The sequence below is a fragment of the Microchirus variegatus genome (genome assembly GCF_963457635.1).
Source record: "Microchirus variegatus genome assembly, chromosome: 22".
Classification (NCBI taxonomy): domain Eukaryota; kingdom Metazoa; phylum Chordata; class Actinopteri; order Pleuronectiformes; family Soleidae; genus Microchirus; species Microchirus variegatus.
In genome coordinates, this window is record NC_139823.1 from 10,869,377 (window position 1) to 10,883,703 (window position 14,327).

Consider the following 14,327-nt stretch of genomic DNA (forward strand, 5'->3'; position numbering starts at 1 on the left):
ATGGATTTGGCTGCAAAAGGAGAGTCATATTCAGACTCACACACACACACACACAAGCTGAGACAGTTTCACAGCAACCCCCCCCCCCTCCATCTGGTGATGTGTGTGTTATTCCCAAAGCTCAGCTCTGCACCTTTTTTAATCAGTGATAATTAGGGAAGGGGAGCAAACAGAAAGAGCTTGTGGAGTTTTGTGCTTTTATCTTGTTAGCGCACGCATTCCCTCTCTTTCCTCCCTGTATGTGAGGCTGTCTGCCCACCCACTCTTGAGAGTGTGTGAGAGAGTCAGAGAGAGAGAGAGAGAGAGAGGAGGGACACTAAGCAGCACAGAGAGCCAGTCTGTTTCCAGCTCCCACTTCACTGTAGCTCTTCTGCCAGACAGGACTCAGCCATCCACCATCACACACACGCACACTCACTCACTCACTCTCTCACTCTACACGACAGCTGACAGCACCTTGTGCAGATTCTTCAGCTGCACCACAGACTCACACAGCCAAGATTCAACACACACACACACAGAGAGAGAGAGAAAGAGTGAAAACACTGAGTCAGTTTTTGTGCTGCACGCACAAACGCAGACGCACCAGCTCTGAGGAGGCTGGTCCGAGGTTGGAAAAGGTGACTCGAGAATGGAATGGAACCTCGGAAGGATGGAAAGTGAACTGAGGCACATCAATCCAGACCTGCTGCAACCCAGCAAGAGCTTCAAGAAGCCGTCCTCGGGCACCATCACCCTCAACGTGGGCGGGTTCCTCTACACAGCCCACCGGACCACCCTGTCCAAACACCATGGCTCCTACCTGGAAGAGGTAGCCAACGGTAAGAAGGCAGTCCAGCACACCGACTCCATGGGAAACCCGTTCATTGACAGAGATGGTCCAGTTTTTCGCCACGTGCTCAATTTCCTGCGAACTGGAGAGCTCCAGCTACCCGACGACTTCAGGGAGGCGGGGCTCCTGCGACGGGAAGCCAACTTCTACCACCTGAGCGAGCTGGCGGAGGCCGTGGTCGACTGGGAGAGTCAGAGGGCAGCGCAGAGGGAACCGGCGTTTCTGGAGGTGACGGATAGCCACGAGAGGTCGCAGGGCCTCAAGGTGTACTGCAGCGACCCCACCTTCATCGAGAAGGTCAAGTGCCGACTGGTGCAGATCTCCAAGAGCCGCCTGGACGGCTTTCCGGAAGAATTCGAGGTGTCGTCCAACGTGATCCAGTTCCGGCACTTCATCAAGTCGGAGAGCGGCTCGAGGCTCGTTCTGAAGGAGGACAGCACGTTCCTGTGCACACTCGATTGTCTTAAATTAGAGGCAGTGATGCTTGCACTGAAATCGGGCTTCAAGCTGGTCACCAGCCTCGACAGCAGCAAAGGATCTGTGGTGGTGGCCGAGGCCCTGCACTTTGTCAAGTAGGATGGTGGCAAGAAAAAAAAGGAGGAGAAAAGAGTTGTGCCTGATATCATTTCCACTCTGCTACTGTAAGGTGTTGGGATGAAGATCTTGTAACATGTAATGTGTCATGGGTGGTAGAAGGAAATTAGGCTCTCACAGGATAATGATAAAGTGATAGTTCAGATTATTTAAAACTGTGGTTGTATGAGGTATATCAGTAAGTTCAGATGTTTGTTTACTTTTGTGTTCAAAAACCTTTGTTCAGATTTACTAAAAACAGATTTTCTCAATAGACTTTGGTACTGGAGAATGATGGCGTTACACACTTCCTGTCAGAAAAGGCAGAAACGATACTGGAGACTTAAGCAGGCAAAGATCTTATGAGGTGAGCCTTTTTTTTCCCCACTTCTAAGGCTGGTTCTCACAGCCCTTTTATTGAAGTCAATGCTAACGTTCAGCACCTCTTACAACCACCCTGAACTATCCCTTTAATACTTTTTACTGCACAGTTTGGGCTTACACACACACACACACACACACAGGATGTGACAGAAAGACTTTGACCTCTTCACTGCTTTGTGAGCTCGTAATTATAGAATTTAGAGAAACTAACGTTGAGAAACTCAAATCGGATGTGATTTCACACACACACAAGTGAAACTGTCATAACTTGACACTGAATCCATTTGTTCCAAGAGACAAAAAGGTGTCAAAGCGAGACAAAGCATTATCATATTATTGATTTGTCTCTAAACGCTTCTGCCGCTTCATCTGAAAACAGCCGTGATGTGCACCGTCGTGCCATTCAGCTTTTTTTTTTTTTTTTACTACGGTCCACGCGTAGTTGGAGCGCGTGTGTGTAAATGTGTACGTGCGTTTGTGAGCCGTGTTAAGTTGGTTTAATGGCTTGTGTTTAGTTTATTAGCCTCAAAGGAGCCTGAGGGGGGAAGGGGGGAAGGGGGGGCGGGGGGAGAACCACATCGATCCACATCAGACTGAACCGGAGAGCAAAGTGTCTCACATGTCAGAGCCAGTGCAAAGAACCATGGGTATTGTAAGGGCTTTGAATCTCGCATGATGCATGTGCACTGAATCCACTGTGTGTTTGTCAGTGCTGTGAGCGTCTGTGAACCACAACAATGCCGACTACTTCTCGTTGTGAATATTTTACAAATAAAAAAGGTCACACTTGAAACTATTGGCTCAACATGTTTTGAAGTGGGGAACGTGTGTGTGTGTGTGTGTGTGTGTGTGTACACAATTGAACGCCATTGTATTTAACTGTGTTAATACAATATAGTGGGGTATAAGTTTTTCATTATGGGTCCATCAGAACTTGGTGTTACTGTTAAAATGTCCCTTTTCCAGACATGTGGGAAAGACACGTGGAACAACCTTAATCAATAACATTTTCTTTTCATAATTAACTCATTTATCACTTGGGAACATAATTTGTCCACGTCTAGAAAAGGTCCCAGAGACATTAATCATCTGAATAACAGGGTTGTCATGCTGCTCAGTTTCTGGGGTGATTTTTCTTCTCAATTCTACCTATACACATACATATGTGTTACTGTAGTTTACATTTTACACTCAACTTCATTATGTTTTGTATTATTCTGTGATGAACTGCTGTCTTGAAATAAATTTCTACCAAAAATCTGCAGCTTGGGAAAATATAAAGCCAACACAGGAGATCGTGTCAGCAAAGCTACAGCTGATATGAAACACTTCTTTGATTTATCTCAATTATTCTCAATGAATCATCAGTGAATTTCAAAACAACATTCGTCTCACAATTCTAACACAACATGTCAGTTCCTGCCATTTATTCCACCTGCTTTAATAACTGACACACGACGTTGCACTGGTTTGCTGCCAGCAGAGTAAAGCAACTCCAACAGAAGCTGATCCAAAGAACCAGTGAGGATATTTGAGCCAATCTACGATGAATCCTTCTCTTTCAGTTTTTTCCCTCTCTGACTTGTGCTATATCATCAAAATGTTGAGTAATATACTGCATATACTTTCCTGGCGATAAGCAGTGGAAATACAACTGAAATTGAATTATCTTAAAAGTTTGTGATGGACTGAGTTAATCGGCATGGTACTACATCGTCACCCAGAGCTTAGGATGACCTCAGATGAAAAATATAACCTAATAAAAGAATAGAGAGCAGCACAAAGAGATACTTAAGTAAAAAACACCTCACAATAAAGCCCAATTTATACTCCTGCGTAAAGTGCTCTATGTCGGTTATGGAGATGGCAAGGGCTGCGATTGGTCCTCAGCCAGTGTCTGGGCGGCATCAACGGGCATGCGGTGGGTGCCCTGATGATTAATATGAGGTAGCACAAGGGGTAGAAGTTCATCGAATTTGCCAGCCCGACATTTGGAAATACCTGAAGTATGTTTCTTCGTCCATGTCCCTCATGGGTCCAATAAGACTGTTAAATTGTCCTGCCATCAGTCTCGGTACATCTGGAGACATCTCCTCAGTCTTTCACGTCTCCATTTTTGTATTAAAAGTATCTGTGTTTCAATGTTATTCAGCTGCAACAACAACAACAGTCTTTCTCTCTCGGACGCCATTGCTCACTGTAGCCAGAAGCACAACAACCTTGCGTAGCGACCCCTACTGATCGGGCGGGAAATTGCAGTGCGTATCCGGCACCACGACGGAGAAGTATGAGGGTCTCCGTGGTTACGCAGTTGAATAACGCATTACGCAGTGGTAGAAGTACAATGTGGACTTAAGAAGGTGTGACCGTAAGTATTTAATGGTGGAGATTTTCGACATTTCATTTGCTAAATGTTGGACATGAACGCAAATGTTCAGGATTTTAAAGTTTGTTTTTTTTCATTGCTCTACAGTTCGGCTTTGTTTGGTTTGATTCTTGAGTCGGACGTCGAGCTCATGACTCTTCCAGTAACGACTCTCTGACCAATCGGTGGACGGCTCAGCTCGATTGGAACCTTGCAAGGTACTAAAAAAAGTAAAAAGATATAATCGCTAATGAAGTTGTGCCGTGTAGTGGAAAAATACTAAACATAGTCGAACAGTATATACGATGGCCATCAGAATTAGCTCTTGGATTCTACGTCTGCCTACGTCTGGATCTGCAGTTAGTCTGGATGAAAAGCTCTTTATCTCCCGTGTAGGTCGTAATACTGATACGCACAGCAGCAATTATAGCTTATTGCCTATAACCTTACCATATGTGAACCATAAATCCTCGTCTTCTTAATAAAAACAACTCGCCGACACTGGGGGAATAATAAAAATAAATTGTAAAGGCATCCAGGACCTTAATTACTTGTTAAGTGGTTTAGTTGTGCAGGTCGTTGGTGGATCACAGTAATAAGCTGAAGTGGCCAAAGTATCTGCAGTTTGTTTATATGTGTACAAAGCTTTAAAAATGCCAAGTCCCTCGTTGCCTGTAATTATCACTCGGGTACAACTTTTAATAGACTTCACTTGACTGGTAAATGCACAACATTCGTAACCTAAAACAAGGATGATATATCAGGGTTGTTTTGAAAAAACAACCTCAGGGAAACAGAAGATACATATCTGGAGAAGCTAAATTTAATAGGTGATATAGGTTAGGTTAGGTTATTCATCCCTTTGACGTATAGTATTCCATGTCATAAATCAGTAGTTTGACTAAAGTGGGTCACTAAATAAAGATTAACTGTAGCGTGTAATGGCTGCATTAAAGGATGAAGAAGCTGCTTTGGCAGCGGATGACGGCGCCGGTGCCAAAGCGAATGCAAAACAAGCCTCGTCTGGTTTATGTCCAAACAACGTGAAGCAGGGATGCGTCAAGATCCATTTATGGACACTAGTGGGAGTGGGGAACGTTATAATGTGTTAATTCCAAACCCTGTAAAGCAGCATCTATACGACTATAACATTATTCCTGCCACGGTAGAATAAAACGCATTGATTTGACTCCCATGTATCCAGAGTTGCCTTTAACACTTTTTACACAGATGCCACATCTGAGTGAACTGCAGCGCTCTCACTCCATCCATTTATAATGATCTGTTTTGGCAGGGGAAGGCATCCAAATTGCCAACCAAAGCCCGTCATGACTCATACACCCACAACCGACCTTTGACATCAAACAGACCTCATCCGTAGCCCACTACTCGCAGACAAACATTTCAGCAGATGTGGAACACAGCGTGTGACAGGCTAATGACGCTTTTCCATTATACAGTTCTAGCGCGGCGCAGCTCGACTCTACGCGGTTCGGTATCGGGCATTTTCCATTACTTTATAACCTCCTCAACGTGGACAGGGTCGTCATAGCACGGCTGCACAAAGCTGTTCCTTTCGATGGACTGAATCATTAGAATCAGTTAATTACAAAGATTAGTTCAGTGCTTCCTGCATGACCGGAGCACAGACTCTGCCTGACACAGTCACTGAACTGAAATACAGCTGACTTGGTTGTGATTGGGCTCACGGTCGACGGCTTTCGGCAGTGCTGTCGCTAAATACACCAGACATTAACACCGAGCATGTAGGTTTTTTTTTTCCATTACTGTGTTAAAATGTAAATAAAGAGGCTCAACCTACAGGCGATCTGATGACATGATTTTGTTTTTCCATTTTTACCAACTATATAAAACACCCCTGAGCAAAAAGTACTCCACTTTTTTTTAAATCAAATTTGTGAAGTTTGGAAATATGTCACATTTCAAAGTTAACTTGGATCTTTTATATGAAAAAAAAAAGATGAAAGAAGATCTACAGGTCGCCATTGTTCGGTTTCATTCTCGTCAGAGCAGGTGCTAAAACGAGCACCAGGCACCACGTTATCCCTATCCCTCGTGGAAAAGCAAAAGAAAAATGAGTAAAGACAAGTCAAGCCAGAACTGTAGTGGGAAAAGCTCCATAAATGTGAGGAGATAAAGTAAAGTGATCCCATCAAGCGCAGCACTGACACTTCCAGCCTGAGGCCTTCTTAAAAGCAAGCAAAGGAAAATGGAGGGGACAGGTGGAAAAAAAAAAAAGAAGAGAGAGAGAGCTAGAAACAGTCTCATATCAGTCGTTTCACCTGTTGCCAGGCAAACTCAACTCCTACATCATACGCTCTTATTCTTCTCTCTCTCTCTCTCTCTAACACACCCCTGCTCATTGTTTGTCATGACGTGTGGAAAATGACTAACAAACCTCAAATTCTTACCTTTCAACTCCAGAAGGAGGGGCAATGAGGAGGAGAAAGAAAACAAAGTGGTGGTGAAGAGGAGGATGAGGAGGAAGTGGAGGTGAGGCCCATTTTCACTTTTCAATCTCAGCTCAGATAAAAGAGGCAGCAACAACACATACAATAGCCCTGTTTCCACCAATGGGTATAGCTCAGTTCAGGGTTAGGGTTACCAAGAGGGTACCAACGTTGATAAGGGGCACCAACGCAGAGAGGGTACCAACGTAGAGAGGGGGCACCAACATAGAGAGGGCACCAACATTGAGAAGGGGCACCAACGTAGAGAGGGCACCAACGTTGAGAAGGGGCACCAACATAGAGAGGGCACCAATGTAGAGAGGGCACCACTGTAGAGAGAGCACCAACGTTGAGAAGGGGCACCAACGTTGAGAAGGGGCACCAACATAGAGAGGGCACCAATGTAGAGAGGGCACCAATGTAGAGAGGGCACCACTGTAGAGAGAGCACCAACGTTGAGAAGGGGCACCAACGTTGAGAAGGGGCACCAACATAGAGAGGGCACCAACATTGAGAAGGGGCACCAACAGAGAGGGCACCAATATTGAGAAGGGGCACCAACATAGAGAGGGCACCGACATTGAGAAGGGGCACCAACATAGAGAGGGTACCAACGTAGATAGGGCACCAACGTAGAGAGGGTACAAACGTTGAGAAGGGGCACCACCATTGAGAGGGCACCAACATAGAGAGGGCACCAACATAGAGAGGGCACCAATGTAGAGAGGGCACCAACGTAGAGAGGGTACCAACATTGAGAGGGGTACTGTCCTAGTTTTTTTGGACCCTTTTGTTGGGTCCTTCTCCTACTGGACAGAGCTAGAAACACCGCAGTCCATTGATTGGTCCATCCAGAGTCATCACTTGTCAGTGACAGTGCAGCCTGTCGTCTTTTTCTCAAACAAAGCTCGTCTTCTTGTGATGAACAGTCACGCGACTAGAAGAAAGAACATGGACAGTTGGAGGTTCAACATTATTGCTCTTTGTTTGTGGAACTTATAGTCACGGTGTTGTGTTGTCACGGTATTTAAGTAGCTGACAGAGCTAACGCTGGCCAGCTCACCAGTGGCAACCCCACTGTACCCCATTACTGTGGAAATGTAAGCCACATCAGGGCATACTGTACTGTATAAGCTGGACTACACTCCCCCTTGTGCCACTTCCAAATAAATAACTAGGACTGTATGTTGGCGAGCTAAGCAGCATTTTCAAGTCACTCGTGCACAATGTGAACGACTTTCCTAATCCATTATTATCCTGATAACAAAAATACACCACTGTTATTGTGATATTTGATAAAATCCCACAGCAAACATCACCCCAACATAAACAATGCCAAAACCTGAGCCTTTCCATTCTACTCCTGATAAACAAGAAGAACAAGAACTACACCTCTGGGTGTAAAAGCCGCTGAAGCAGACCTTACTCATCAAAAATGTATGTGAATCATTTGTTCACACATTCAAGCCTGAAGTCTTTTTTTTTTCTGCCACTGAGGTGAGAAAAATCCACATGTCCCCAATGCTGATAACGTTGCTTCTGGAATTTTCCAGAAACAAAATGAGAGTTTAAAACTTTTTGGGAGGTGTATATATATATATATATATATATATATATATTAATGCAAAAATGTAATCTTCTGTTAAAAAGAAAAGTGAATGATATTTTACATCAAACTCTGACTGCACTTGTGCAAATTATCCAAGTGACATTCCAAAGATTTAAATGGATCATTTGGTCCATGAAATATGTATAATTGGAGGTAACAATTCTGGTAATAGTGTGTTAATATAATGGGGCAGAAATCGTATAATACCATCTTATTTCTACATTAATGACAATGGCAAAATTGTGCGGGACATTGGGGAGGATAAATTCCAATGTTATTGGATATGGTGTTATTGTTACATTACCATACTATAATACTATGCGCCATAATGTAAAGTTACCTCATTAGAAAATAAATGGTGAAAAAGATCCCTTTTTTTTTTTACAGCAATCAAAGAAGAGACAAAAACATTGGTGTCATTTTTGGTTTTCTTACTTGAAAGTCTATTATATTACACACACACACACACACACACACACACACACACACACACACACACACATACCCATACACCAAGGATAAATAAAAGACAACACAAGCAACAAGGAGCAGAAAAGAGAGACAGAGGAAAATACGACTGTGACTTCCAGCAGAGACAGATGAAGAAATCAGAGCCACGATCAGAGCCTCCACCTTCCTACCGTATGTGTGAGAGTAGTAATCAACACGCTCTGACACGCCATCCAAGTGAACTCGTCTACGATTCAAAAATCAATGACAGGAATCTAATCTGTGTTTGTAGAGTGGAGTTTAACGATCAGGGCTGTTAATTTATGTCCATTTTCTTTTTAATTTCCAGAAAATTGAGCTGATGGTTCAACATGTACAAGGATGAGCTCTTCAACTCTCTATCTCTCTCTCTCTCGCTCTCTGTGGATGGATTGCCGCACTGGGATCTGCAGTAATGGACACCAATACCCCAATATTAACCAGACTGAGAAATAAGATGTGTAAAAACTGCCATGTTAACAGCATTTGCTCATGATTACCTCCACCAGAATGAGGTCACACTCAACAATCTGTCTAAGATGTGGAGTAATTAGTTGATATCTTAGTTGCAGACATACATCTAATGGAATATACTATTAATAGCTCACGTAAACATCATAATGGAAATAATGTCTTACATAGAATAAGGTTGAAATACTGCTTTCTACTGAAATGTTGTCAGTATTACGGCATTTTCTTTGTGTGGTTGCTCCAAGTGCATTAAAACACAAATTTCCTGCAGAGGCGAGATCACAATAATGCCACCTGACGAGAAAACTCGCCCCTGAAGGTTTGTTAAGTGTTGCTACAATGGCTTCACTCTCTCTCTGTGTCCTGCTGACAGAGGCTCACGCTGCATCTGCTGGTGACACAGCTTCATGTTTCGTTCCCTGTCATTACGCCGGGTGTCACGTGGCTTCTGTGTGGGAGCACAGCCAGGGTTTGGACAAACCTTCATTCCCAGGAGCAAAACAGAGGAATGAGAAAGTGCATGACATTTCTCTGGGGTTTTGTTTTTTTTCCACTGTTGGGTGCATGAGAAGAAAACAAGCAAACATCTGGATTGTGCTTTTTTCTTTTTTTTTGAGTCCTGGCTATAAAAGCCTACAACCATCAACAAGGGACCACGTAGTCGAAAAACCTAAACAAACAAACTGGGTCACAGGATCTCGGAAACAGATCGGCAAAACACAGAAAGGCTAATGTACTCCAGTTACACACATGGTTCCAGGAGTTTGTCATCATGACACAAAGCTCTGCTCCTCTGCTGCATATGTGGATATGTAGATGCAGTCTGGACAGACATCTAATGTCATAAGTGGCACAATAAGTGGCAACTGGAGGCACAAATGGATTCTGGAGCAAATGTAGGCAATCATGTGCTTCCTCCTTGTACTTGGACAAAGTGATGGGATCATGAAGGAGATGAAAACCCTAAGGTTTGGTCTATTACTTGAACGTTCCAATCCAGCAGCAGTTTTTTTCATCCTTTTTTTTCCAAGTCTTTGGACCTTGAGTTGTACATGTGATGTTACTTGTGAATTTGTGCCCTGTAAACCTCTAGGAAGTATCCATGGATACCGATCCTCTTCGTTGCCACTCTAGTCCAAACGAAGAAAACGCCACCAACTAGACTGTAAAGTGTCATGTTAGTGGGGCGCTCGTGCGGGTCAGTGTGTCGGAGCCGCGTGGACTCGACTTGCTCGAGTGCTCACGTCGGACGCACAGAAGCAGAGAGCATAACCTGAGAGCAAAATGCAGGAATTCACAGTATGTGTCACCTCACAAAGCCACAGTGCAGACCAGGTACGGCTCTTTGCGGCAGATGAATCTCTTTCAGCGCGATAATAATAATAATAATAATAACACACAGAACCCATTGTTCGGAAATGGGTTTGAGGAATGTGGTAAACAGGCTCAAGGTGACCTCTACATTCAGCAGGTGTTTCTATAATATAATTTGTGGAATGTGCTGGGATGAGTCTGATCCCTGCTGCTGGTTAAACCGCATTATGCAAAGACATGAAGGCACATCATGTTGTTTATTAGATTATGCGCGGTTTACAGTAACGCTCATGAATAATGTGCGTGTGAATGTTGTTGAGCTCTGACCTTTTAAGTCTGTTATTTGAGTGTGTTAACTGTGTGTGCTGTCACACCAATTCAGTTTTGATATATATCCATCTATCACACCCTTGCAATAAATCCTAAATATTTTTTTTTAATTTTATTTCATGCAAAATAAATGAGATGTTTCAGAATTAATTCATGCATTTACCTCAGTATAGATGTGCAGCTGCCAATGCAAATGTGTAACTGTACAAACGTGAGGAGGAGGGGGTCACTTACACAACAAACATCTGGGTGTTCAAACAATGTATGCAGATTTGAACGTGTTTCAATTTATTTATTTTTTCTAGGTGTTTTCTGTTGCTGTGAACTGGTGCAACAGCCGAGAGCCGACAGCTTCAACCAGCTCTGACAGTGACTATGCTCAAGAGGCCCGAGCTCTCTGACAGGAACTCTGAAGCCTCCCATTGGAATAACACGGGAGGAAACGGCCTCAACTCCCCTAACAAGACTGCTCCTCGACGTCAGACATGGAAACCACCCAACCACACAGCCGTAAGTGCAAAACTTACGGCATTATACAATTCTAGCACTACTCGGCTCGACTTGACTTGGATTTTTGTGCCAATGAAAAGTTTTAATAGTGAATTCTATTGGTTTAAAAAAAAGTTTGAGAAGATAAAATATTCCCAACCCCATGCTGCCCAACACAAATGTGTTCATGCAGCCGTGCTACGACAACGCCGCCCGCATTGAGTATCAGGCACATGCATAGAGACGAGTGGAGTAGAGCCGAGTAGTGCTAGAACTTGATCTTCACTTGCATATAATGGAGGAGCGCCATTACATTTCAGGTAATGAAGGCAGTTCCTGATAGCGCGTGTGTGTTGTCAGACTACAGAGTCATGTTTTTCAAGGAGGCCTCAGTTGAGAGATAGTCCTCACTAAACCCTCCACTCATCTCGAACACCTCGCTACCCAAATGGGCGAAGCAAACCTGGCCTCTCTCTCCTTCAGTAAAGCTCCTGCAACAGTCTGTGTCGGTGTCCAGCCAACAGCCACTTCCACTGCTGCACCGGCTCAATCCATGAGGCTACAACACAACGACATTGCGAACACTGCAGGACATCATCGTTTCTTATCAAAGTATTTCTGATTCTGACAAAAAAAACATACGAACGAAATCCATTTCTTGTATTTAGCCTCTGTTAAGACATCAACAGAGGCGCAGTTTGTGAACAGGCAAGGCAGGCAACTGCTTGGGGCCGATAGGGGGCCCCCCGACACTCAGAGCTGTTTTTACTGAAATGTGCAGTGACCAGCCTCCTCCCCTTCCCCCTTAAAAAGCAATGGGCGATTTGCAATGACATCTCAGTAGGAAACCTCCCTAAAGGGGCCCCACCTCACGTTAACCTGTGTGAAGTTGGAAAATTAAGAGGATTATTTACAGTGTAATGCATATTTTTTTACTTAATTGATATGTTTTTTCCAGTTATTTACAGTATTTTATTTTTCTATATATTTATATTGTTTTATAAGGTGGGTTCTTTACAGTTTACAAGTTTATATAGTTTTTTAAAAGCTATTTACAGTATTTTATTGTTCTTTACATTAATATTTTCACATACTTTTTAATTTCAAGGTTTTTCCATGTTATTTCAATCATTTCGGGAAAAAAAAAACATTTTGAACTCATACATTTTTCATTGGTGTCAGATTATTTATAACATAATGGTGATGATCACTGGTTGGAAGGGCCCCCTGGGAATTTTTTGCTTAGGGCCCCTACAGACTCTAGAATCGCCTCTGGACATCAAAATCACAGCCCATCTCTGTGACAGCCAAGCCAATCAGAGTTTTTAAGAATTCAACCACTACATAAAAAAACGACTGTGACACCAAAATCCAACACAAGAAAAGAAAAAAAAAAAAAATGCATTAGAAAATCCAGTCGTTAATGGTTACAGCAAAGTTACAGCAGCTCACAGACGATCTACAGAGATGCCCAAATGAACGCTGAACTCAGACGCTTTGATTTTTCTAAACACTCGAGCACGGAAAACTTTCAGTGAAAAGCTCTGCAGAGGCAGCTGAGAGAAAGTCACACTGTAACAGAGCAGTACATTACATCTGGCCTTCTGTTCTCCTTTTGCACGCTTCTGTGCAAACTAAGCCTGTTGCTTAGCAACCTCTTAATCAATACCTGGTCCTTGCCAGAACAAAGCAGAACAACGAGAGAGGAAATAATGGAGGAACATTTAGCTAGCAGGCGTACAATACAAAAGCCATGTCGGATGGTATGCGTGTACGTATCAATCAGCGACAGTAACCATTAGAAACCTCTCACCATTGTTGGCCTGTTGAATACATGGCAGTGAAGCCGAGGAGGAGGAATGGATTATACAGAGTATGAAATGTCTGGATTATATGAGACACGTGCATGGCTGGCTGGATTACATATTTTCTGACAACTAGACAATTAGGAGAAAAGAAAAATCCTTTTTGTATTGCTAAAGTTTTCGGGTTTATTATCATATGACATTAGAAATAAGTTTGCTGACAGAGTGACGGAACAATCCAGAGATAGAAAACAAGAAAATGATGGTTATTCGGCCGATTGCAGCAGCCACTTTACCCTGTTTTTGTGCCTTTAGCTCAATTCGAAGTGCTTTAAATCTGTTTGTGGAGAACACGGCACATTTTCTCAAGTGAAAATAAAAGTGTTTATGTCTCATTTGTGACCAACTTCAACTGGTGATGGAATACATTCCTTTCAGTAGGATGATGGGGATTTTATTTTTATTTTCTTTTAAGTGTCCCCAGATTTTGTCGTTGAGCTCCAAGAACAGATTAAAACCATAAAAAAATGGTTTTAATGATTGCCTCGACTGAATTTGGGGGCGTTAAATGATGATGACCCTACACCAGGGATCAGCACGTAAATGTATATAATGAATATTTGGGCCAAAACATTGCATCGACTTCATCAGGCAAGAGTGCTTTAAAACGTCATCAATCATAAACAAATAACCCACGTTTGCTGCCCTGTTAAGAAGACAAATGCGTGTGAGATACATACTCGTACGGTTACTATTAAATAGTATTTAATTCAAATGATGCACCATAAATTTTATGGTGCATCATTTGAATTTTAATAATTACTGCTTCTTCTTTGAGCCTCACATATGCATGCAGCTTTTTTACAGACACTTACTCCCCCTAACCTGGCTGTCTATGACAACAGCTGTGTTTTGATTTTGATTATTTTCAAACTTAACATTTAGTTTAGGTTAACTCAATGAACTCAATGTGAAATGTACATATTTTTTTGTGAAGATAAGCAAATCATCTTCTCTGGGACAGACACTGATGCAACCACTGCACTACACTGTGCATATCGCATATATATAAGTCTCATAGATGAGTTGTTTTGCAATGCCTATAATCTCTATACAGTATAATTATGTCTCAATCACAAGAAGCAGCTTCTACAGAAAGAGAGAGTGTAGGATTTATGTGAACATAATCTATAAT

At 42.8% G+C, this 14,327-nt stretch overlaps 2 protein-coding genes across 2 annotated transcripts in view; one reads left to right on the top strand and one right to left on the bottom strand.

The window, feature by feature from the left end:
- The window catches only part of LOC310943250 (general transcription factor IIF subunit 2-like), a gene marked incomplete at both ends in the record, with an annotated part of 38,691 nt that overhangs the window by 18,099 nt on the left and 6,265 nt on the right, over positions 1-14,327 (bottom strand). The gene's annotated exons all lie outside the window — the stretch shown is intronic.
- Positions 632-1,408, top strand: kctd4 (potassium channel tetramerization domain containing 4; the record flags this gene model as incomplete). The annotated part of the gene is made up of 1 exon (XM_083908775.1): positions 632-1,408. The coding sequence occupies one exon, from the start codon at positions 632-634 to the stop codon at positions 1,406-1,408; it is 777 nt and encodes a 258-aa protein (XP_083764901.1).